General features: G+C 43.5%; 3 protein-coding genes across 3 annotated transcripts; all 3 read right to left on the bottom strand.

The window, feature by feature from the left end:
* Positions 1-109: 109 nt before the first annotated feature.
* Positions 110-20,381, bottom strand: LOC135506940 (uncharacterized). Its single transcript, XM_064926375.1, has 6 exons — positions 19,766-20,381; positions 14,518-14,648; positions 14,133-14,315; positions 5,085-5,249; positions 4,596-4,707; positions 110-1,414 (listed from the first exon to the last, which is right to left on the bottom strand). The coding sequence occupies exons 1-6, from the start codon at positions 20,082-20,084 to the stop codon at positions 453-455; spliced, it is 1,872 nt and encodes a 623-aa protein (XP_064782447.1). The 5' UTR covers positions 20,085-20,381; the 3' UTR covers positions 110-452.
* Positions 10,149-14,120, bottom strand: LOC135506960 (zinc finger protein 239-like). Its single transcript, XM_064926401.1, has one exon. The coding sequence runs from the start codon at positions 13,953-13,955 to the stop codon at positions 13,029-13,031; it is 927 nt and encodes a 308-aa protein (XP_064782473.1). The 5' UTR covers positions 13,956-14,120; the 3' UTR covers positions 10,149-13,028.
* Positions 20,382-24,941: 4,560 nt separating the features above from the next.
* Positions 24,942-26,601, bottom strand: LOC135506959 (oocyte zinc finger protein XlCOF7.1-like). Its single transcript, XM_064926400.1, has one exon. The coding sequence runs from the start codon at positions 26,459-26,461 to the stop codon at positions 25,349-25,351; it is 1,113 nt and encodes a 370-aa protein (XP_064782472.1). The 5' UTR covers positions 26,462-26,601; the 3' UTR covers positions 24,942-25,348.
* Positions 26,602-26,883: the final 282 nt, after the last annotated feature.

The following is a 26,883-nucleotide window of genomic DNA, read 5'->3' as shown; positions in this document are numbered from 1 at the left end:
AAAATAATTATTGAATCCATTTTAGAATAAGGCTGAAACGTAACAAAATGTGGCAAAAGTCAAGGGGTCTGAATACTTTCCGAATACACTGTATGAATACTAATCAGGATACAGTATATTAATGTTTTATTTTTCATAAATGTTTTACAAATACTAGAATTGTTCTTACACTGACATTAGAGTATTTTGTGTAGATTGTTAACATAAAAAGTACAATTAAATCCACTTTAATCCCACTTTGTAACATAACAAAATGTGGAAAAAGTCAAGGGGTATGAATACTTTCTGAAGGCACTGTACAAGTCTAGATGAAAATCTGAAATCGATTACTCTTGTTATTCCAAATGCATTTGTGGATCTTTTCTGCTGACAACAAAAAATGCATATTTGTCTTTCATGCATGGTCTGATCTAAACGTCAGTAGCTTTTAAGTGGAATAGTTACTTTCTATGTTATAGATGGGAATGGTTTTTCTGCTGGTGTATCCTGAGGTAGCTTCTGTCTGAGAACCTCTTCCCACAATGAGTGCAGGCGAACGGCCTCTCTCCCGTATGGACCTTCAAATGCCTCTTCAGATGGTGCTGGTGGGAGAACCTCTTCTCACAGTGAGGGCAGGTATAGGGTTTCTCCCCTGTGTGGACCCGCTGATGCCTCTTCAGGGTGAACGAGTGGGAGAAACTGGCTCGGCACAGGTGACAGCCGAAAGGTTTCTCCCCCGTGTGCGTCCTCTGGTGGATCTCCAGCTGTTTGCGGAAATTGAAGGCTTTCCCACAGAACGAACATGAGAAGTGCTTCTCTTTGCCACTGGATATGATGATAGCGTCACCACTAATGTCATTTGTCAATGGGCTTGTGTACCCATTTAGTGTTGAGGCACTGGCACTGTCTGAGGTCTGGTTTAACATAAGGAGAGTGTGAGGAGGATGAAGGCCAGGGAGGGTCTGTGTTTTCGCAGGGTCCATGTTCCAGTTGATAGATCCTATAGAAGGCAGGCTGAAGGCAGCACCTGTTAAGGGGTTAACCTGAGGCGTCATCAGTCTCTCTGAATCACAACTATAGGAGCAGGACGGAGCATCGCTAGCCGAGTCTGTGTCTGTTCTCTCCCGCTGCATACGGACATGTCCCCGTCCTTGCAGACCAAATCTACGCCTCTCCCTGGTCTCAGACAGTCTGTTGTCATACAGACTAAGTTCAGCTGTTGTTTTGTGTTCGCATGTCTGTTTCTGGTTGTGGTTAACAGTGTTGTTCCCAAGTCCAGAGTTGAGGATGCTGTCCCATCCACTGACCTCCACTATGTCGCCTCCGGTTCTGCCCTGCTCAGTGATGTTGTCCCCTGGGTGCTTGACTGCACCCGCCTGGGTCTGGGAATTCAAGATGGCTGCCCAGTCTCCCCTGTTAGCCTCCAGCCAACTACCTGCAGGGAGAGGTTACAAAATAGACTTTACAAACATGGCAGAGAACTCTACATGTGGAGTATTTTTTTTTGTCAATTACCTGGTCAAGTTCATACATTATTATGTGTGTTTTGTGGATTTTTGTTTTAGGATTTCCTCCTAATCCCTGTCTACATGAAAGCATTCATAACCCTTCACTTATTCCACATTTTGTTGTTAGAGCCTGAATTCAAAATGGATTTTAAAAAAATCTAAAGGGAGCTTAGCCCAGGCAAAACCTTAGACGAAAACCTGGTTTAGTCTGCTTTCCACCAGACACTGGGAGATTAATTTTCCTTTCGGCAGGACAATAACCTAAAACACAAGGCCAAATCTACACTGCTTACCAATAAGCACTGCTTACCAATAAGACAGTGAATGTTCCTGAGTGGCCAAGTTAGTTTTTTACTTAAATCTACTTTAAAATCTATGGTAAGACCTGAAAATTGTTGTCTAGCAATGATCAACAACCCATTTGACAGAGCTTGAAGAATTTTGCAAATATGATGCACAATTGTTACACAATCCAGGTGTGGAAAACTCTTATTAGAGACTTAGCCAGAAAGACTCACAATTGTAACCGCTGCCAATGGTGCTTCTACAAAGTATTGACAGGGGGGTGAATACTTATGTAAATTAGATATTTCTATATTTCATTTTCAATACATTTGCTAATATATTTTTAAAACATGTTTTCATATTATGCGGTATTGCCTTATTTCAAACAGTATGCATGTTTTGGAATATTGTATTCTGTACAGGCTTTTTACTCTGTCAATTAGGTTAGTACTGTGGAATAACTACAATGTTGTTGATACATCCTCAGTTTTCTCCTTTCACAGCCATTAAACTCTGCAACTGTTTTAAATTCACCATTGGCCTCATGGTGAAACCCCTGAGCGGTTTCTTTCTTCTCCGCAACTGAGTTAGGAAAGACATCTATACCTTTGTAGTGACTGTGTGTGTGTGTATATATATATCATCCAAAGTGCAATTAATAACTTCATGCTCAAAGGGATATTCAATGTCAACTTTTTTTCTTTTTTTTACCAATAGGTGCTCTTCTTTGCGAGACATTGGAAAACCTCCCTGGTTGAATCTGTGTTTGAAATTCACTTCTCAACTGGGGGACCTTACATATTGTTCTATGTGTGGGGTACAGAGATGAGCTAGTCATAAAAAAATATATGTTACACACTTACTGCACACAGAGTGAGTCCATGCAACTTATGTGACTTTTAAGCAAATGTTTACTCCTGAACTTATTTAGGCTTGCCCTAACAAAGGGGTTGAATACTTACTGACTTAAGATATTTCAGCTTTTAATTTTTAATGAATTGCACTATGACATTATGGGTTATTGTGTGTAGGCCAGTGACAAAAAAATTCTCAATATAATACATCTTAAATTCAGGCTGTAATACAACAAAACGTGGAAAATCTCAAGGGGTGCGAATCAGGGAAGGGACCTCCTCAGTGAATTACATAAAAATAAAAATCGTTAAACATTTTTTTAAAGTTACAATTTTTAGATAAAACTATACTAAATATATTCATGTTACCAAATAACTGTTTAAAAACACACTTTTGCAATAAAGGTCTACAGTAACCTTAACAGCACTCTCTGGGGTAGCACCATGGTGTAGCCGGAGGACAGCTAGTTTCCATCTTCCTCTAGGTATATTGACTTCAATACAAAATATTCATGGTTCTCACCCCCTTCCATAGACTTTCACAGTAATTATGACAACATCCGGAGGACATCCTCCAAACTATCAGAGTTCTTGCAGAACTGTTGTCGACCAAATCAAAGGATCAGAGAATGAATCTAGTACTGAAAGCATAAGCTACAGCTAGCTGTAACTGCAGTGCATAAAATGTAGTGAGGAGTTGAACAGTTTTAACAAATACATTTAAAAAAATGGAGGATTAAGAAAGAGAGCTAGCTATATTTTTTATTTTTTTACTTTCACTTTCAATTATCTAGCTAGCGAATGCCGCTAGTTGGTTTAGCTTACTCAAACACCCGGCTCAAACAGAGAGAGATGCTATGTTAGCTAGCTGGATATGGCTATCTAACACTGAAACTCTCCCTTGGTAAGCTTTTGGTATTTATTAATTTATTGCCACCGGGGCCTGCCGGTGTAAATGCTAAACTGCCTGCTGTACACTAACGATTGTGGCTGGTTTAGTAATGCTAGTAGCTAAATATGTTGACTATGACGTTAGGTGACAGTGATGTAGGCCGTGTGTGGCGGTTAGCAGTTATGGAATGACGGTTTAGCTTGGAAAGTCCACAAGCCAAGGGAAAAGGTGACAGGAGGAGAGCGCATAGATGCGAGTAGGAATTATACAACGAGCAAATGATCATGCTTTTTGTATGTGGCTGCTATGAAAGTGAACTGTGTTTGCGGTGATCAGGAGTGTATTCATTCAGCTGATTCTGTTGAAAAGCATTTCTTAAACAGAATGAAACAGGAATAAACATAACTAAATTTGGCAAATAGAAACTGTCATTTGCAAATGTAGGACTAATGACTACATCAGTAATGACCCTAGATCAGCTAGATGCAGGCAAGAGTGTGCAAGGCGGTATTGAATGTGTCAACTGTCTTAATGACTAATTTTTCTCTTGACCTTTTGTAGCAACCTCATGATGGGTATAGGGGAAATGTGAGTATCATGTAGTATCCTAAACCTGTCGATGTTACATTGTGCTGGATGAATGGAATATGAATGACAGTCATTCAATATGCTCTAATAAGGTGTTAAGGCCATGCTCTGGCACTGACCGCCACTGTTGTGAATACTTACCGAAGGCACTGCATCTACCTCAAATACTCCAGTATCCGGTTACATTGTACATTTGGTACCTGCACTGACCCTGTATACAGCTTCCTCTCTTATTTCTCTTTTTTTTTAATACTTTTTCTTTATAAGTTATACTATTTGATATTGAATACTGCACTGGCGGGTTGGGCTTGCAAGTTTAGCATTTTACTATACTTGTGCATTCGACATATGCAACTTGAAACTTTTGAAGGTAAACATAACTTGTATTGATTTCATTTTATGAATGAAGAAAGAAATAATTGCCAGGCTTATCACTATTCCCATTGAATATCTATTACTGTATGTAGGTTATATGTATTTCTCCCTTACCTTGCTCCCCCATCTTTAGTCCACTCAGCAGATCGATACTCTCTGGTCTGTCTTCTATTGTCTCATCTTTGACTAGCAGCAGATCAGGCTTCCCATCCTCCATGTCTACTGACTAAGAGATACAGAGTGAGAGAATGTTGGATCAAGAAATCTGATATTAGCACCCTACTATGGAGCATCTTCTGATTGGGCAATGGGGGATTGCTATGTAACATGTAAATGTAATGCTATTACACTCATTAATGGTTTGATAATTGTAAGGAATGGTTCCACACTTAAGACAAAATTAATCAAGACCTGGGCCCGTATCCATAAAGAGTCTCAAAATAGAATTGCTGATTGAGGATCAAGTCTCCACCAGTCTATATAATCTTATTCAGTATGATCAAAAAGGCTAAAATAATCCTAGATCCGCACTAATACTCGGAGTGGCTTTGTGGATACAAACCCTGACCTAACACCATTAAGACAGTAGTTCAGTGGGCTCACCCCAGTGAGACTGTATGTGGTCCTGTGCTGCTCAGCTGGTTCCTCTGTGGGTTCAGGAGGTGGTGTCGTCTGGTTGTCCTCCATGACCATGGTCAACTCAGGGTTCCCCAGACCCTCCTCACACCCCTCTTCCTTCACCAGCAGCACCTCTGGACCCCCCTCCTCCTGGAAGAGACAGGTGATACAGATTACACAGACACACTCCCTCAGGTAGGTACACACAGATAATAAACAGACTTTCAACATGGAGTGTTTTACCCATCCCCACTACGTTTGAGTCCTATACTGTAGTTACAGAATGACTTCATTGCTGTTAAACCCATCATGTTGGACAAAAATATGATGTGGATGAATGAGTCAGCTATAATAAGTCAGACAAACCTGACTAACCTATGTTGACGTGTACAGTAGGTGTTTGTTATTGTGTGGGTATGTGTAGGTAGATTTATTAAGTTTATATTGGTTATAAAAGCACTGTTGGGTGCATGCAGAATAGGGTGATGTATAATAAAGAGAGATTCAATGAAAGTCCAAATGAAAAGTCCCATTTTGTATTTATTAAACAAACAAGTTTTAAATCCACCATGTGAAAATCACACACATCAACAAAGAAATCTGCATGAACTTGATAAACTGCATTAATTTTCTCATTAAAAGTGTCTTGGGAAAGAAAAAGCAGTTGAATGGAAGTAATGAAATAGGGATGTGAACATATAGCCTACACAGTACAAACACAATATATAACAGACATTTTAAGCTTATATACTGAACAAAAATATGCACACAGTAGTTCATAAAAGGAAATCAGTCAAATCTAATAAATTCATTAAGGCCCTAATCTATGGATTTCACATGACTGGGAATACAGATATGCATCTGTTCGTCAAAGATATCTTTAAAAAAAAGCAGAGTGTGGATCAGAAAACCAGTCAGTATTTGGTGTGACCACCATTTGCCTCATGCAGCATGACACATCTCCTTCACATAGTGTTGATCAGGCTGTTGACTGAGGCCTGTGGAATGTTGTCCCACTGCTCTTCAATGGCTGTGCGAAGTTGCTGGATACACGCTGTCGTACACGTCGATTCAGAACATCCCAAACATGCTCAATGGTTGACATGTCTGGTGAGTATGCAGGCCAAGGAAAAACTGGTGCATTATCATGCTGAAATGGCGGCAGATGAATGGCAAGACAATTGGCCTCAGGATCTTGTCATGGTATCTCTGTGCATTCAAATTGCCATCGATAAATGCAATTGTGTTTGTTGGCCGTAGCTTATGCCTGCCCATACCATCAGCCCACCATCACCATGGGGCATTCTGTTCACAATCATGACATCAGCAAACCGCTGAGGCAGCTTATGGTAGAGAAGTGAACATTCAATTGGTAACAGCTCAGGTGGACATTCCTGCAGTCAGCATGCCAATTGCACGCGCCCTCAAAACTTGAGACATCTGGGCTTCCAGAGTGACGCAGCGGTCTAAGGCACTGGATAGAAGTGCTAAAGGTGCTATTACAGACTCGGGTTCATTCCCGGGCTGTGCCAAAACCGGCGGGAGTCCCATAGGACAGCGAACAATTGGCCCAGCGCTGTCGGGGTTAGGGGAGGGTTTGGCCGGGGAGGCTTTACTTGGCTCATCGTGCTTTAGCGACTCCATGTGGTGGAACGGGTGCCTGTAGGCTGACAGTTGAACAGTGTTTCCTCCGACACATTGGTGCAGCTGGGTTCCGGGTTAAGCTGGCGGGTGTTAAGGAGCGCGGTTAGGCGGGTCATGTTTCAGAGGACGTATGACTCAACCTTCGCCTCCTGAGTCCGTTGGGGAATTCAAGCAATGAGACAAGATCGAAATTGGTGAGAAAAAGTGGGGTAAAATACACACAAAAAAATAAATCTGGCATTGAGACATCTGTGACATTGTGTTGTGTGACAAAACAGCATATTTTAAAATGACCTTTTATTGTCCCCAGTACATGGTGCACCTGTGTAATGATCATGCTGTTTAATCAGTTTCTTGATATGCCATACTTGTCAGGTGGATGGGTTATCTTGGCAGAGGAGAAATACTAACATGGATGTAAACACATTTGTGCACATCATTTGAGAGAAATTACCTTTTTGTGCATATGGTAAAGTTCTGGTAGCTTCAGCTCATGAAACATGGGACCAACACTTTACATGTTGCATTTAAATTTTTGTTCATTATACACAGTGCCTTGCGAAAGTATTCGGCCCCCTTGAACTTTGCGACCTTTTGCCACATTTCAGGCTTCAAACATAAAGATATAAAACTGTATTTTTTTGTGAAGAATCAACAACAAGTGGGACACAATCATGAAGTGGAACGACATTTATTGGATATTTCAAACTTTTTTAACAAATCAAAAACTGAAAAATTTGTGTGCAAAATTATTCGAATACTTTCGCAAGGCACTGTACTTATGCTTTTTTTAATCATTATTGTTATTCACTGTGTAATATACCTCGTGCCACTATTTCAATGTTTCATTAAATCTTTAGCTCTACATTGTTGAACAATGACCCGTAAGTAAGCATTTCACCCCTCCTCCTTCACCAGCAGCACCTCCTCTTCCTCCTGGAAGAGTGATATAGATTGCGCAGACTTACACTCCCCCAGGCATGTAGTCGTGGCCAAAAGTTTTGAGAATGACACAAATATACAGTGCCTTGTGAAAGTATTCGGCCCCCTTGAACTGTATTTTTATGGCAATTTGCATATACTCCAGAATGTTATGAAGAGTGATCAGATTCATTGCAAAGTCCCTCTACCATGCAAATGAACTGAATCCCCCCAAAAACATTTCAACGTTTTGTTACATTTCAGACTTATTTTAAAATTGATTTTTTTTTTTTTTAAAAGTCCCTCATCAATCTACACACAACATCCTATAATGTCAAAGCAAAAACAGGTTTTTAGAATGTTTGCAAATTCAGACCCTTTGCTATGAGACTCAAAATTGAGATTGGGTGCATCCTGTTTCCATTGCTCACCCTTGAGATGTTTCTACAAATTGATTGGAGTCCACCTGTGGTAAATTCAATTGTGTGACATGATTTGGTAAGGCACACACCGGTCTATATAAAGGTCCCACAGTTGACAGTCCATGTCAAAGCAAAAATCAAGCCATGAGGTCGAAGAAATTGTCCGTAGAGCTCCGAGACAGGATTGTGTCGAGGCACAGATCTGGGGAAGGGGTCCAAAACATGTCTGCAGTGTTGAAGGTTCCCAAGAACACAGTGGCCTCCATCATTCTTAAATGGAAGAAGTTGGGAACCATCAAATCAAATCAAATTTTATTTGTCACATACACATGGTTAGCAGATCTTAATGCGAGTGTAGCGAAATGCTTGTGCTTCTAGTTCCGACAAGTAATCTAACTAACAATTCCAAAACTACTGTCTTATACACACAAGTGTAGGGGGATAAAGAATATGTACATAAAGATATATGAATGAGTGATGGTACAGAGCGGCATAGGCAAGATACAGTAGATGGTATCGAGTACAGTATATACATATGAGATGAGTATGTAAACAAAGTGGCATAGTTAAAGTGGCTAGTGATACATGTATTACATAAAGATGCAGTAGATGATATAGAGTACAGTATATACGTATACATATGAGATGAATAATGTAGGGTATGTAAACATTATATTAGGTAGCATTGTTTAAAGTGACTATATCACTACATCATTTCCCATTATTAAAGTGGCTGGAGTTGAGTCAGTGTGTTGGCAGCAGCCACTCAATGTTAGTGGTGGCTGTTTAACAGTCTGATGGCCTTGAGATAGAAGCTGTTTTTCAGTCTCTCGGTCCCAGCTTTGATGCACCTGTACTGACCTCGCCTTCTGGATGATAGCGGGGTGAACAGGCAGTGGCTCGGGTGGTTGTTGTCCTTGATGATCTTTATGGCCTTCCTGTAACATCGGGTGGTGTAGGTGTCCTGGAGGGCAGGTAGTTTGCCCCCGGTGATGCGTTGTGCAGACCTCACTACCCTCTGGAGAGCCTTACGGTTGTGGGCGGAGCAGTTGCCGTACCAGGTGGTGATACAGCCCGCCAGGATGCTCTCGATTGTGCATCTGTAGAAGTTTGTGAGTGCTTTTGGTGACAAGCCGAATTTCTTCAGCCTCCTGAGGTTGAAGAGGCGCTGCTGCGCTTTCTTCACAACGCTGTCTGTGTGGGTGGACCAATTCAGTTTGTCTGTGATGTGTATGCCGAGGAACTTAAAACTTACTATGCTCTCCACTACTGTTCCATCAATGTGGATCGGGGGGTGTTCCCTCTGCTGTTTCCTGAAGTCCACAATCATCTCCTTAGTTTTGTTAACGTTGAGTGTGAGGTTATTTTCCTGACACCACACTCCGAGGGCCCTCACCTCCTCCCTGTAGGCCGTCTCGTCATTGTTGGTAATCGAGCCTACCACCGTTGTGTCGTCCGCAAACTTGATGATTGAGTTGGAGGCGTGCGTGGCCACGCAGTTGTGGGTGAACAGGGAGTACAGGAGAGGGCTCAGAACGCACCCTTGTGAGGCCCCAGTGTTGAGGATCAGCGGGGTGGAGATGTTGTTGCCTACTCTCACCACCTTGGGGCAGCCCGTCAGGAAGTCCAGTACCCAGTTGTACAGGGCGGGGTCGAGACCCAGGGTCTCGAGCTTGATGACGAGCTTGGAGGGGACTGTGGTGTTAAATGCTGAGCTGTAGTCAATGAACAGCATTCTCACATAGGTATTCCTCTTGTCCAGATGGGTTAGGGCAGTGTGCAGTGTGGTTAAGATTGCATCGTCTGTGGACCTATTTGGGCGGTAAGCAAATTGGAGTGGGTCTAGGGTGTCAGGTAGGGTGGAGGTGATATGGTCCTTGACTCGTCTCTCAAAGCACTTCATGATGACGGAAGTGAGTGCTACGGGGCGGTAGTCGTTTAGCTCAGTTACCTTAGCTTTCTTGGGAACAGGAACAATGGTGGCCCTCTTGAAGCATGTGGGAACAGCAGACTGGGATAGGGATTGATTGAATATGTCCGTAAACACACCAGCCAGCTGGTCTGCGCATGCTCTGAGGGCGCGGCTGGGGATGCCGTCTGGGCCTGCAGCCTTGCGAGGGTTAACACATTTAAATGTTTTACTCACCTCGGCTGCAGTGAAGGAGAGGCCACATGTTTTGGTTGCAGGCCGTGTCAGTGGCACTGTAATGTCCTCAAAGCAGGCAAAAAAGTTATTTAGTCTACCTGGGAGCAAGACATCCTGGTCCGTGACGGGGCTGGTTTTCTTTTTGTAATCCGTGATTGACTGTAGACCCTGCCACATACCTCTTGTGTCTGAGCCGTTGAATTGAGATTCTACTTTGTCTCTATACTGACGCTTAGCTTGTTTGATTGCCTTGTGGAGGGAATAGCTACACTGTTTGTATTCGGTCATGTTTCCGGTCACCTTGCCCTGATTAAAAGCAGTGGTTCGCGCTTTCAGTTTCACGCAAATGCTGCCATCAATCCACGGTTTCTGGTTTGGGAATATTTTAATCGTTGCTATGGGAACGACATCTTCAACGCACGTTCTAATGAACTCGCACACCGAATCAGCGTATTCGTCAATGTTGTTGTCTGACGCAATACGAAACATATCCCAGTCCACGTGATGGAAGCAGTCTTGGAGTGTGGAATCAGATTGGTCGGACCAGCGTTGGACAGACCTCAGCGTGGGAGCTTCTTGTTTTAGTTTCTGTCTGTAGGCAGGGATCAACAGAATGGAGTCGTGGTCAGCTTTTCTCGAAAGGAGGGCGGGGCAGGGCCTTATATGCGTCGCGGAAGTTAGAATAGCAATGATCCAAGGTTTTGCCAGCCCTGGTTGTGCAATCGATATGCTGATACAATTTAGGGAGTCTTGTTTTCAGATTAGCCTTGTTAAAATCCCCAGCAATGAATGCAGCCTCAGGATGTATGGATTCCAGTTTGCAAAGAGTCAAATAAAGTTCCTTCAGAGCCATCGATGTGTCTGCTTGGGGGGGAATATATACGGCTGTGATTATAATCGAAGAGAATTCCCTTGGTAGATAATGCGGTCGACATTTGATGGTGAGGAATTCTAAATCAGGTGAACAGAAGGACTTGAGTTCCTCTATGTTGTTGTGGCCACACCACGTCTCGTTAGCCATAAGGCATATGCCCCTGCCCCTCTTCTTACCAGAAAGATGTTTGTTTCTGTCGGCGCGATGCGTGGAGAAACCAGCTGGCTGCACCGACTCCGATAGCGTCTCTCCAGTGAGCCATGAAGCAAAGAACGTTACAGTTTCTGATGTCCCTCTGGAATGCTACCCGTGCTTGGATTTCATCAACCTTGTTGTCAAGAGACTGGACATTGGCGAGAAGTATACTAGGGAGTGGTGCACGATGTGCCCGTCTCCGGAGTCTGACCAGAAGACTGCTTCGTTTCCCTCTTTTACGAAGTTGTTTATTTGGGTCGCCGTCTGGGATCCATTCCGTTGTCCTGGGTGAAAGGCAGAACACAGGATCCGCTTCGCGAAAGTCATATTCTTGGTCGTACTGATGGTGAGTTGACGCTGCTCTTATATTCAGTAGTTCTTCTCGACTGTATGTAATGAAACCAAAGATGACCTGGGGTACTAATGTAAGAAATAACACGTAAAAAAACAAAAAACTGCATAGTTTCCTAGGAACACGAAGCGAGGCTGCCATCTCTGTCGGTGCCGGAAATACTGACTCTTCCTAAAGCTGGCCACCCGGCCAAATTGAGTAATCGGGGGAGAAGGGCCTTGGTCAGGGAGGTGACCAAGAACCCGATGGTCGCTGTGACAGAGCAGCAGAGTTCCTCTGTGGAGGTGGGAGAAACTTCCAGAAGGACAACCATCTCCGCAGCACTCCACCAATCAGGCTTTTATAGTAGAGTGGCCAGACTGAAGCCACTCCTTAGTAAAAGGCACATGACAGCTCCCTTCGAGTTTGCCAAGGGGCAGCTAAAGGACTCTGGCCATGAGAAACAAGATTCTCTGGTCTGATGAAACCAAGATTGAACTCTTTGGCCTGAATGCCAAGTGTCACGTCTGGAGGAAACCTTTCACAATCCCTACTGTGAAGCATGGTGGTGGAAGCATCATGCTGTGGGGATGTTTTTCAGCGGCAGGCAGGGACTGGGAGACTAGTCAGGATTGAGGGAAAGATGAACGGAGCAAAGTACAGAGAGATTCTTGATGAAAACCTGCTCCAGAGTGCTCAGGTCCTCAGACTGGGGCAAAGGTTCACCTTCCAACAGGACAATAACCCTAAGGACACAGCCAAGAGTGTCTTTGGGACAAGTCTCTGAATGTCCTTGAGCAACCCAACCAGAGCCCAGACTTGAACCCAATTGAACATCCCTGGAGAGACCTGAAAATAGCTGTGCAGCGACACTCCAATCCAACCTTACAGCACTTGAGGATCTGTAAAGAAGAATGGAAGAATCTCCCCAAATACAGGTGTGCCAAGCTTGTAGCGTCATATCCAGGAAGACTCAAGGATGTAATCGCAGCCAAAGGTGCTTTAGACAAAGAACTGAGTAAAGGATCTGAATACTTATGTAAATGTGATATTTCAGTTTATTTTTTATAAATTTAGTCAAAAAAACTATTTTTGCTTTGTCATTATGGGGTATTCTGTGTAGATTGATGAGGAAAAAAATATATTTAATCCATTTTAGAATAAGGCTGTAGAGTAACAAAATGTGGAAGAAGTCAAGGGGTCTGAATACTTTCCATATGCATTGTATCACACAATGCCTGGATGTAATATTTACACAGGAATATTCAACACTGAAATATGTTACTCTCGTTACTCTAAACGCATCTGCTGACATTAATGAAAATGTATTTTTGTCTATAATGCAGGGTTAGATCTAAGTGTCAGAGGCTATCGAGTGGAATAGTTACTTTCTATGTTATAGAGTGGAATGTTTTTTCAGCTGGTGTATCCTAAGGCATCTCCTCTCTGAGAACCTTTTCACACAGTGCGTACAGGCAAATGGCCTTTCTCCTGTGTGGACCTTCAGGTGCATCTTTAGGTTGCCAGCCTGGGTGAAGCGCATGTGACACTGGGTACAGCTGAAGGGTTTCTCCCCTGTGTGGACCCTCTGGTGCCTCTTCAGGTCACCAGCCTGGGTGAAGCGCATGTGACACTGGACACAGCTGAAGGGTTTCTCCCCTGTGTGGACCCTCTGGTGCCTCTTCAGGTTGCCAGCCTCAGCAAAGTGCATATGACACTGGGTACAGCTGAAGGGTTTCACCCCTATGTGGACCCTCTGGTGGATCTCTACCTTCTGTGGGCAATTGAAGCCTTCGTTACAGAACATGCAGAGGAACTGCTTCTCTTTACTATCGCCTGATTTTGTTCCACCTCCCAAAACCTTGGCCCTTTGGTCATTTGAGTTCAAAACCTGTTCGAAAAGGTCCCGGCTCTGTGAATCGAAAGGCCCCATCAACATGGACACTGGGTCACGCTCCCTGAACGTGTGTAAAGGGGAGTGGGTCGCGATATTTGGATTTGTCTCTAAGATTTCCCTGTAATCTAAGAAATCTCTGCCCTGTGAGTGTCCATCTCCTAAGCGAGTCTCGTCTACATTCCATGTCAGAGGAGCCTCGCCCTTCACTTTGACAGTCCTCTCATCGACTATAACCTCCCCTTTCTTATCTAGGCAGCCTTCAGAGTACACACTACTACTGTACCGGTTCCAGTCCCCTCTAGACAGATCAGTCTGTGTCTCTAAACCCAAGGGCATGTTGCCAGGGTCCATCTCTGTAGTGTAAGAACATGACAGATCATTGCCAGTCTCTAACGCGTCACCTGAGTCCAGATGGGAATGAACCATCCTAAGGCTTGGGTTACCATAAAGTAAATACTCTGAGCCAGGTACAGGACAGCCCAGTGGTCCCAGTCTCTCTGGGTCTGATCTGTGGTCAGGTCCTGTGCGTAAGAACCTTTGTGTTACAATTAAAGTCTCTGTGTCTTTCTCTGACTTGAGGACGGCATTCAGCGTTCCACTGACCTCCGTGATGCTGCATAGGGCCATGGGCTGGGGCGCTGTGACGAGGTCCTCCGTGGCTAGAGGGGGCGCCACTCCAGCCGCTCCAATCTGGATGTCTCTGCTGTGTCGTCGGTGCTCTCCTTCAGTCCTTTCCTGCTTGACCAAAGACGATCCTCCAGGACCTGCAGCCTCTGCATCTGCAGACTGACACATGAAGAGAGGAGGTTATTACAGGTACATGAGTTGAATTGGATAAGAGTGTCATAGGGAAGTCTCACAAGCTCCCCTATGGCAGATAAATCAGGATGCACATGTAAGCAAGTGAATAGCTAAGAGGAGCCTTTCTGAAATAAAACAGGCCACATTTGATGGACTGTCATTTTTTATGTTACACTATGACACTAACCTCGATCACAATAACATGCTGGTTTGAGGTTCCACTCCCCTCATCTATAGGTATGGGTTGGTCATCTCTCCATGTTTTGTGTCCTGCAGGCTTCACAAAGCTCATGTGGCCTCCAGTGAGATGTCCTTCACCTAAGAGAGTTATTGGGGGGGAAATGGGTGGTTATGTTTTATAATAATACAATTGCTCAGAGAAATAGATTTTGTTCAACAAGTAATAAATACAATTCTCAAAAAGGGTAGGGGTCCACATTATTGACACTCCTGTTTTTAATACCTTTCAATACCTCACCTTGTGAGGATAATGTCAGGGGGCATGGAACTAAAGCCCTGTTCACACTGCAGGCCTTAATGCTCAAATCCGTTTAGTTTTCAAATCTGTTTTGGAACTCTGACTGTCCAAACAGCAAGTTACAAACAGCTACGCCAGTTGTCATAGTAACGACAGGTGTGTGCGCAGTTTTGTAGGCTGATTGGTGGTAGTGCACATGGTTCCTATCACTCAGAAGTTATGTAGCAAGCTAACGTGACAACAATGCCTGCTATGGACGTTTCCCAGTTGCTTTGAATGTTCAAAATCATAGTGTAAGAACACTTAAAGATCCAACTTTCAAAATGAGTCCTTTTTGGCTAGTCACAGCAGTCAACTAGCTAGCTAGCTACAACATGTTATTGTCAAAACTGTCAACAGAGTAGCTAGCAGGCAACAAGGTATGCTAAATAAGTCTAAAAACCACTTGAGGGAAAATAAATCAGATTTGACTGTTCGCATGGACAGGAATCAGATTTGTATGGCTTGAAATATATGATTCCATGTGCTTTTTGGCTGTTCAGACTGCAGGAAAAAGAACTGATTGAAATTAGATATGCAAAAAAAAAAATTGCATCACTACAAACTGCAATTGTAATATAGGGTGGTGGATCTTTGATGTTATGGCTCTATTTTGCTTCCACTGGTCCTGGTGCCCTTGTAATGGTCAATGGCATAATGAACTTTACTCAGTATCAGGATAGTTTTTTCCAAAAACCTGGTTGCCTCTGCCAGGAGACTAAAACTTGACAGCAAATGGATCTTCCAGCAAGACAATAACCCCAAGCAAACATCAAAATCCGCAAAGAAATGGTTAATTGCAATGGCCATCTCAGTCTCCGGACTTAAAACCTATTAAAAACATAGTTTGAATTGAAGAAGGCAGTCCATAAGTGCAGACGAAGGATATCAAGATTTTGGAAGGATTCTGTATGGAGGAATGGTCTACAGCCTTGTTCACAGTAGGTATGGGGTTATTTTCTGCTCGTGCATCCTCATTTCAGCTCCAAACCCACCATTTTAATGTCGTCCAAAAAATGTAAACACCTGGAGCTAAACAGCATTGTAAATTGGATTGGAAGCGGTGCTTTGGTCAGATGACTAGACCACCAGTGGTGGTGAAAATAATATAAATTCCCCCTCCAAAAAGGTCATACAATATAGCTCAGTATTTTAATAATTTATTTTACAGTCCTTTTTCTCACCGTTATCAAGGGTTTCAATAATATCGGACTCCTCTGTATCTCCAAGGTAAATGTGCAGTTTTATAGCTAATCTCATGGTATTTTACGCATTTTGCTTATTTCAAGCTAATTTCCTGCAATTCTACCCATTTGCTATGGTTTATAACCTGTTCATATGCTATCTGGCGGGGGCTGACCTCCAGGGGACCCACAACCAATGTTTCCTCTAAGATGCGCACCTCCTCCAGGAATGCTGCTCTGGGCATGTGGCAGTAGTGTGTTGGAGGGAGGTTCCTAGGTGTGAGAAGTGTGCAGAACGGCATGAGACAAAGGAATGTGTAGCATTGGGGAAAGTAGTGGTATGTGTTAATTGTAGGGGTGCCCATGGGACTGGGGATCAGAAATGTCCAGTGCAAGAGAGGCAGGTTGGGGTGGTTTCCAGGGTTAGAATAGTGCAGAAGTTGTCATATGCTGAGGCAGTGAAGAAAGCAGAGGAAGATGGGTCAAGGAGGACGGATCCTGAGAGGAGTGGTGTGAGTAGTAGAGGGTTAGGCCAGCAAGTGATATGTTTCAGTAAGATTAGATTTTTAGCATTTATAGAACAGATTATAGTTATCAACTGTACTGCACGGATGGAACGTAAGTCACAGAAAATTGAGGTTGTGGATGGCAGCTGCAGAGAGGTATTTGGGTGTGCGAGACTTGACACCAGAAGAGTTACAGGGTGTGTTGAGTGGTGGTGTCCCATTCTTCCAGGTTGTTGGCCTGAGGTAGGATTAAATAGTTTTAAATAGTGGAGTAGGGTGGTGTTTTTTTGTGAGTGTAGTGTTCGAAGGTAGGGTTATTATTTATTTATTCATTCAAGCACTGTATAAGGGAGTTGTACTTCAGTCTAGTAGGTGGCAGTAATGCAACATTGATTGGTTGCCAACAGGCTTTAAAACTCATCGAAGGACTGCTGCTCAGAAGAAATGCCAGGCCTCTGCAGAGACCAAGAGATTTAACTTCACTGAGTTCACCCCATTAGTTTGCACTATATAAATCAATGTTTTTTCTGTGATCTCATCAACATTATAAATCAGCCCCTTTTCAATGCAACAAACCAAAACGAATCTAACTCTTGTAGGCAGAGCCAGAGCGCAACGGAGTAGGATTCTATTGGCGGGGTAGCTAGCCTACGAGCGGTCTTTCAAACATACGAGTGAATGCACTTTTCAGATCAGAGATTATTGCCGCGTGTGTGCACATTAGTTGATATTCCTTGCTCGTTGGTGAGTTATTAGGCCAGTTATATACAGGGCTGGGAGTAAGGGATTACAAGAATCGGTAACTAATCTGTTACATTACCAGCAAAATTATTGTAATCAGATTAGATACTTTTGATACTTCGGGGATTACTTTTAAATTCAAAAGGATGTTTGCGAGAGAAAAAATTGCATTCCTGTTTTCTCAATGACATTCAAATCAGCATTGATAAAGTCGCAAGTTTTTAAGTTTGTTCCACCTGAGTGAGTCTGACCACAAATCAGAGACCACTATGATGACACAACAAATGTGTTTGATGGATCCCGGGAAAAGAGCAGAAATAGGCTTTTGTAGAGGCTTCCAATGGTGCGACTGCTGTCGGCATCCAAAGATTATCCAACTTGAAGGTAAGGATGACAGCAGCGGTGTAGTCTACGGCGATACGTATATGACTTATTGATATCTACATAGCGTATTGATGTGAATCCCTGTCTCCTAGAGATGAACGTACTTTGGTGCGAAAAGTGCAAATCAATCCCAGAACAGCAGCAAAGGGCCTTATGAAGATGCTGGAGGAAATAGGTAAAAAAATATCGATATCCACAGTAAAATGACTCCTATATCGATGTAACCTGAAAGGCCGCTCAGCAAGGAAGAAGCCACCGCTGCAAACCGCCATAAAAAAGCCAGACTACAGTTTGCAACTGTACATGGGGACAAACAGCATACTTTTTGGAGAAATATCCTCTGGTCTGATATAGAACTGTTTAGCCATAATGACCATCGTTATGTTTGGAGGATAAAGGGGCAGGCTTGCAAGCCCGAAGAACACCATCCCAACCGTGAAGCACGGGTGTGGCAGCATCATGTTGTGGGGGTGCTTTGCTGCAGGAGGAACTGGTGCACTTCACAAAATAGATGGCATCATGAGGTAGGAAAATGATGTGGATATATTGAAGCAACATCTCAAGACATCAGTCAGGAAGTTAAAGCTTGGTCACAGATGGGTCTTCCAAATGGACAATGACCCCAAGCATACTTCCAAAGTTGTGGCAAAATGGCTTAAGGACAACAGGCAATGTATTAGAGTGGCCATCACAAAGTCCTGACCTTAATCCTATAGACAATTTGTGGGCAGAACTGAGAAAGTGTGTGTGAGCAAGGAAGTCTACAAACCTGACTCAGTTACACCAGCTCTGTCAGGAGGAATGGGCCAAAATTCACCTAACTTATTGTGGAAGGCTACCCCAAACGTTTGACTCAAGTTAAACAATTTAAAGGCAATGCTACCAAATACTAATTGAGTGTATGTAAACTTCTGACCCACTGGGAATGTGACGAAATAAATAAAAGCTGAAAGAAATCATTCGCTCTACAATTATTCTGACATTTCAGTCTTAAAATAAAGTGGTGATCCTAACTGACCTAAGACAGGGAATTTTTACTGGGATTAAATGTCAGGAATTGTGAAAGTGAGTTTAAATGTATTTGGCTAAGGTGTATGTAAACTTCCGACTTGAACTGTATATGTAGGCTTGCATTGAACACCACATATAGGCTATATTATAAAAATCAAAAGCTATTTCTGGGGCCTCCCGAGTGGCACAGAGGTTTAAGGCATTGCATCGCAGTGGTAGAGAGTTCACTCCAGATCCGGGTTTGATCCCAGGCTGTGTCGCAGCCAGCCGCAAATCGGGAGACCTATGAGACGGTGCACGTCGTCCGGGTTAGGGGTGGGTTTGGCCGGCTGGGATGTCCTTTTCCCATCGCGCGCTAGAGACTCCTTGAGGCCGGGCGCATGCACGCTGACTTCAGGTCGCCAGCTGTACGGTGTTTCCTCCGACATATTGGTGCGACTGGCTTCCAGATTAAGCGAGCAGTGTGTCAAGAAGCAGTGCGGCTTGGTGGGGTCTGTGTCAGTGCTGTGTGTAAGTTGACTATGCAAGCAATTTGGAATTAAACACATTGTTTCTTATTAAAACGAGAAGCGATGCAGTCGGTCTCTCCTCAACTCTTAGACAAGAGAGGCTAGCATGCATAGTATTGAAATTAGCCCTCTGATTACAATGGAGATCAAAATGTGCTGCTCTGTTCTTGGCCAGCTGCATGTTAAAATTTGCTCAATGCTGACTCTTTCATATGCTATCTGGGGGAGGTCGGGGACACATGCGCTGCGTAACACTTATAATAAATTATTGACATACTATTTATTGATTATGTTCCATGCATCACATTATTTTAATTGAGCATGACAATAGGAAATTCAGTAAATCAAAAATCTGGTTAGAATATTGTCTTGCTGCAAGAAGTATTTGTTATTAATTGACCTGCCTGGTAAAATAAACGTAACATGGAAAGAAATGCACGGCAGCTAGCTAAGTAATCAGGGGAAGTTTGGCACACTATCCAAAAACTGAACAATACCCAACTCTGGGTAAGACATCTGAACACATGCGCAGAGGGGAACGGGACGACATGCCCCCACAGCCTCGGCCTTCTGCTAAATGTACCTCTTGCCATTCCTCTGTATCGGTCGAGGATCTTGACACTACTGGGACGACTGGCGAGGACGCGCTCTCGCGTTGTCCTCTCTGCGCGCTCCCGCGTTGTCCTCTCTGCGCGCTCCCGTGTCACCTTCAGTTCAAGTAGCTGTAGTTTCCTCCGCAATGCCCTGTTTTCTTTCTGGCTTTGAGTCATTTCCAAACGAAACACTGCATAGTCGTCATCTACGAGTTTACAGATTTCTGCAACGGCTGCATTTGCTAGCACCTCCATGATGGAGGCTATTTGAGTGTGAAAAACCATAACATTAGAGTTACAGGTAGCCATTGTTAGCCGCGAGCTAGCGTTAACTATATCACCTATATCAACCAAGTCCTGTCTTCAACGCTAATTAAACACTACCCGGGGTACATAAGTGATGCTGTGCAGTTAAATTAATCATATTTTGAGTTCCAAAGTGTTAATAAATGTCTAAATAACAAAAGAAACGCTAACGTGGAAAGCGTTCTTGGTCACTGTTCACTTCCGTCTACTACTTCTTCGTGTGGTTTTCCGGCAGACTATACGCTTTGTTGCGTATTGCTGCCTTACACAGTTAGGAAAGTGCATTGCACATTTGTACAAAAAAAACTAAAAAGGGGGGAGCGGGGAACGAGTCGAAGCAATTACACCACCGTTTATTACATATTAGAGCGCCCCCATTATACCTCGATGTGCAGAGCTCGCCAGCTGGTAGTCCTAAAAAACGGAACGAATTACCTCTGGTTCATTCAGCCATTCCTATGGGGAAAGGCTTAGGAGGTTTTGTTCTCTGAGGTAATATCAGTTAGTTAACATGACCTTTATGAATTATTATTTTAAAATTACATAAATGCTAAAAAAAAAATCACAAATATTGATGTTAGGCAAGGTATAAAATTAGATTTAGGTAAGAATGTCTTATTTTACCAGCCACGTTGCGAGCTTTACATTTGCTAATAAAAATAGTAAAAAGTATGAGCATATGTGCGAGTGGCGATTTATTATAGAAAAATGCTGCAGTCGCGGCCTTAAGACCTTTGCTTGAAAAAAAGAAAAGAAACAGCAATAGTACCGTTTGTCCATTTTGAGACGCTGTAGCCAGTCTACACTTCCTCAAAATAGTCCGTGTTAATCCGTCATTAAATTAGACGCTTTTGCCGAGATCTTAGTTGCGCAATTTCACAGCTAACTAAGATGTTTGGTGCTGTATATCTCAATGTAAAAATGTGCACGACAACTAGTCGTCTCTCGTTGAATGACAAAGACTTTAATGAAGAATCTCTACTGTTGACCAGTAACTGACAAAGGGGCGTAGACTTCGGCTTGCCTCATAATATATGCACAAACTCTTCCAAACGGTTTTGGCTGGAAAGCATGCAGACGCCTTAACACAGTTTACAATTGAAGGGCCTGTCCTTGGTGTGAACAGTCTGGTGGTCCTTCACATAGTTCGCCTCAGCAAAGCGCTTTCCACATATGGGGCAGGCATACAGCTTGTCGGCGTCCGTCCTAATGCTCGGCCTCCCATGTTGTGACCCAATAACACCAGAGGTGGTTCAGGTGGTTAGTCTTTGAACTCCCTCCTTGACTGGATGTTGTTGGGATTGTGTGCTGTGTTATAGGCTATGTAACTCTTCTGGTGAACGTGCAACCTGGCCATGTCTGTATTGGTGGGGTAACCATGAGGTAACTGAGGAAGGCTAGACATAGGTCCAGCTTCAGACTTTCTATGAACCCAGTCACCAGGCATTAAACAAGACCCTATCGGAGAAGACAGACTTGCCGATAGACTACCACCAGTCTCTGTGAAGGCTGAAGCCCAGGGTGGGGCCACAGTCTCTCTGATGACCACCGGGACTGAGGTTGTTCAGTCCACCTGCCCACTGGTTGTGTTCTGTGTGGTGGTGGAGTCTCTGTCCCTCGTGGTTCGGTCCTGGTTCTGACTTAGGAAGGAAGAGGGACGGTTTCTGATCCAGGGTCCTGGTCCGGGGTCAGGGTTTGTGACCAGCCGGCTTCAGAGGGTCCAGTCTCTCCCGCCAGCAACACCAGATCTTCATGGACTGCAGACTGTGAACAGAAAAGCATATAAAGGTTTATATAAGAAAATCTGCTGTACACACAGAAACAACATATTATAAAACGTTAACCAGTCAAGCCAATCTCTAACACTGATTCAAGTACCCAACAGTAGTCATTGGAGTTCATAAAAAATAATGGCAATGTGTTGACTCAAATGAAGTATGTTTTGGTTCGACTGAGATAAAGGAAAAAATGTATTTAAACAAAATGGTCATATGCTCACATAACATGAAGTACAGTACTTTTATTGCACAAATCAATACGTAGAATAACTTCTCACTATGGTAACACTTTACCTTTTCTGTAAACCTGGTAACCTCACTTTTGATCAAATTTACATTTATAACACTGTCATTACATTACACACTACTTAATGTCAAGTAAACATAGGCACTCATTTCCTCATTATAAAACACCAGCATCAAACAACTGGACAAGATTGTCACTCTTCATCAGTGAAGCATTTTTACAGACACCATCACACCAACAATATCATCTACTCTGCCTCATCATACTCATTCTTTCCTCAGTTCACCTCATCCAGTTCCCCACTACATCCCAAACCAACAGAATTAACTACAAACTAACAAGTCCTACATTACATTACACTACACATGGGCCGTGTGCATTTTCTGCTGGTGTATCCTGAGGCAGTTCCTCTCAGAGAACCACTTCCCACTATCTATACAGGCAACGGCCTCTCTCCCTTATGGACTTTCTGGTGCATCTTCAGCTGGTGCTGGTGGGAGATCAACTTCTCACATGTGGCAGCCGAAAGATTTTCAACCCAGTGTGCATCCTCTGGTGGATATCCACCTATTTGAAAATTGAAGACTTTCCCACAGAATGAACACGGGAAGCTCTTCTCTTTGCCACCAGATCTGCTGATAGCGTTACTACTACTGTCATTTGTCAATGGGCTTGTGTTGCCATTTAGTGCTGAGGCACTGGCATTGTCTGAGGTCTGGTTTAACAGAAGGAGAGTGTGAGGAGGACGAAGGCCAGGGAGTGTCTGTGTTGTAACAGGGTCCATGTTCCAGTTGATAGATCCTATAGAAGGCAGCACCTGTTAGGGGGTTAACCTGAGGCGTCATCAGTCTCTCTGAATAAGGACTATAGGGGCAGGACCGGGGAATCGCAAGCCAAGTCTCTGTCTGTTCTCATATGGACACCCCCCCGTCCCCGCAGACCACATCTACGCATCGGCCTGGTCTTAGGCAGTCTGTTGTCATGAAGACTAAGTTTGGTTGTTGTTTTGACTGTCTGTTTCTGGTTGTGGTTAAGTGTTGTTTTCATCTATGTCGCTTATGGTCCTGGCCTGCTTGGTGATGTCATCAAAAATCTCTGAAGCTGGAGTCTTATATTTCCCTCTGTAACTTTAAGAATCAGCTGTCTGAGCAGCTTACCGATCACTGTACCTGTACACAGCCAATCTGTAAATAGCACACCCGACTACCTCATCCCCATAGTATTACTTACCCTCTTGCACTTTTGCACCCCAGTATCTCTACTTGCACATCATCATCTGCACATCTATCACTCCAGTATTAATGCTAAATTGTAATTATTTTCACATGTAGGGCCTATTTATTGCCTACCTCCCTAATCTTCTACATTTGCACTCACTGTACATATGTTTTTCTATTTTTCTTTTGTGTTATTGACTGCACATTTGTTTATGTGTAAGTCTGTTGTTTCTTCTGTCGCACTGATTTTCTTTATCTTGGCCAGGTCGAAGTTGTAAATTAGAACTTGTTCTCAACTGGCCTACCTGGTTAAATAAAGGTGAAATAAAAAAATACAAATAAAATCCCCAGGGGCCTTCGTTGCACAAGTCTGGGAATCCAAGAAGGCTGCCCATTCTCATCTGTTATCCTCCACCCAACCACTTGCAGGAAGAGGTTAGAAAATAGACTTAAAAACATGGAGAAGTTTTCATTAAAAAATTTTTTTTGTCAATTATCTGGTCAAGTTCATACATTGAGTGTTTTTGTTTTTAAACATACTTTAAGTTGTATATTATGTCAATGTCATTTTATGAATGAAGAAAAATAATAGCCAGGCTTATCGCGATTCTCATTGAAGATATATTACTGTATGTAGGCTATATGTATTTCTCCCTTACCTTGCTCCCCCATCTTTAGTCCACTCAGCAGGTCAATACTCTCTGGTCCGTCTTCTATAGTCTCCTCTTTGACTAGCCACAAATCAATCTTCCCATCCTCCATGTCTACTGACTGTAAGAGATACAGAGTGAGAGGATGTTGGATCAAGAAATCTGATATGAGCACCCTGCTATGGAGCATCTTCTGGTTGGGCAATGAGGGATTGCTGAGTACTATACAAACATGTTAGTTGATTTGATACTATGCAAACGTGGAGATCGAATATCTTTCCATATAATCTTATTCATTATGATTTAAAAGGCAAAACTGATCCTAAATCAGCACTCCTGCTCTGAGAGGCTTTGTGTATACGGGCCCTGACCTAAAACCATTCAGACAGTAGTTCACAGTGGGCTCACCTCAGTGAGACTGTATGTGGTCCTGTGCTGCTCAACTGGTTCCTCTGTGGGTTCAGGAAGTGTAGTCTGGTTGTCCTCCATGACCATGTTCCCCAATACCCTTCTCACACCCGCATCTGTTCTGGACCCTCCTCCTTCACCAGCAGCACCTTTGGACCCTCCTCCTCCTGGAAGAGACAGGTAACAGATTATAGACATACACTCCCTCAGGTACACACACACAGAGATAAACACACTTTGTTTACCCATCCCCACTATGTTTCAGTCCTATACTGTAGTTACAGAATGACTTCACTGTTGTTAAACCCATCATGGTGGACATAAAATGTTGTGCGTAAAAAAGTTGCTTTTAGTCATCATTAGACAAACCCGATGAAACTATTTTGACATGTACAGTAGGTGTTTGTTATTGTGTGGGTATGTACAAGTATATTTAGTAAGTGTATATTGGTTATAAAGCGCTGTCTGATGTGTGCAGAATAGGGTGAGATCAGATGTGATGTATACTAAATAGAGTCTCAAAAGTCAGACTGAAAAGTCCCATTTTGGGTTTATTAAAGATGAATAAGTTTTAAATACACCATATGAAAACCACATACACATATCTCAAATAAAAATCATCATGAACTTGATAAACTGCATAAAATATAATAATTCTCATTAAAAGTGTTTTAGGATTATTTTTTTTGTAGTTGAATGGAAGTAATTGAATAGCTATGTCAACATATAACCTACACAGTGCAAACAAGATGTAACAGACTTTTTAGGCGTATATATATGCCTTATATATCACACAATGTCTGAATGCAATATTCTACCCAGGAATATTCAACACTTTAATCTGTTGCTCTCGTTTTTCCAAATGCATCTGTGGATCCTTTCTGCTGACGACAATGAAAATTCAACTTTGCCTTTAATGCAGGGTTTGATCTAAACATCAGAAGCTATCGAGTGGAATGGTTACTTTCTATGTTATAGAGTGGAATGGTTTTTCTGCTGGTGTATCCTGAGGTAGCTCCTCTCTGAGAACTTCTTCCCGCAGTGCGTACAGGCGAACGGCCTCTCTCCCGTGTACTCTCTGGTGCCTCTTCAGGTCACCAGTCTGGGCGAAGCGCATGTGACACTGGGTACAGCTGAAGGGTTTCTCCCCTGTGTGGACCCTCTGGTGCCTCTTCAGGTTGCCAGCATGGGTGAAGCACATTTGACACTGGGTACAGCTGAAGGGTTTCTCCCCTGTGTGGACCCTCTGGTGGATCTCCACCTTCTGGGAGCAGCTGAAGCCTTTGTTACAGAACATGCAGAGGAACCGCTTCTCTTTACTGCCCGGTGTTGCTTCCCCTCTCCACACCTTGGCTCTTTGGTCTTTTGAGTTCAATACCTGATCGAAAAGAACCTGGCCGTGTGAATCGGAAGGTGCCATCGACGTGGACACTGGGTGTAAAGGGGAGTGGGTTGCAACATTTAGATTTGTCTCTAAACTTTCCCTGTAATCTAAGAAGTTATTTGTGTTGCCCTGCGAGTGTCCTTCTCCTAAGTGAGTCTTGTCTGCATTCCAGTTAGCCAGTTTCTCTTTCCCGACCGTTGTTGCTCCCCCTCCACAAGCCTGGGCTATAGCCCTGTCGTTTAAATGTAATACCTGATCGAAAATCACCCGGCCGTGTGAATCGGAAGGTGCCATTGATGTGGACACTGGGTCGCGATCCCTGAACGTGTGTAAAGGGGAGTGGGTGGCGACATTTAGATTTCCCCTGTAATTTAAGAAATCTCTGCCCTGTGAGTGTCCGTCTCCTAGGTGACTATCTGCATTCCATGTGGGAGGAGCGTCGCCCTCCACTTTCACAGTAACCTCATCTACGACTATAACCTCCCCTTTCTTATCTGGGCACCCTTCAGAGTATACACTACTACTGTACCGGTTCCAGTCCCCTCTAGACAGATCAGTCTGGGTCTCTAAACCCAAGGGCATGTTGTCAGGGTCCACCTCTGTAGCGTAAGAACAAGACAGATCATCAATGCCAGTGTCTAAGGCATCACCATCTCCACAGGAATTAACTGTCCCCTGGCTCTGGTGAAACACCATTAAGTACTCTGAGCCTGGAGCAGGAACACAGCCCAGTTTTTCGGAGTCTGATCGGTGGTTAGATCCTGTATGTAAGAGCCTTTGTGTTACAGTTAAAGTCTCTGTTTCCGTCTCTGTCTTGAGGACGGCATTCGGCGTTCCACTGACCTCCGTGATGCTGGATCGGGTCCTAGCCTGGGCAGCGGTGGTGAGGTCCTCGGGGGCTACAGGGGGCACCACTCCATGCCCTGCTCCAGTCTGGATGTCTCTGCTGTGTCGTGGGTCCTCATCTCCTTCAGACCTCTCCAGCTTGACCCCAGTACCTGCAGCTTCTGCATTTGCAGACTGACACAAGAAGAGGGTAGATTGTTACCAGTACATGAGTAGAATTGGATAATAATGTTGTAGGGAAGTCTCACAAGCTCCTCTGGCAGAGAAATGAG

This window comes from Oncorhynchus masou, chromosome 20, assembly GCF_036934945.1.
Source record: "Oncorhynchus masou masou isolate Uvic2021 chromosome 20, UVic_Omas_1.1, whole genome shotgun sequence".
In the NCBI taxonomy this organism is placed as follows: domain Eukaryota; kingdom Metazoa; phylum Chordata; class Actinopteri; order Salmoniformes; family Salmonidae; genus Oncorhynchus; species Oncorhynchus masou.
This window is presented reverse-complemented; position numbering and strand designations above follow the sequence as displayed.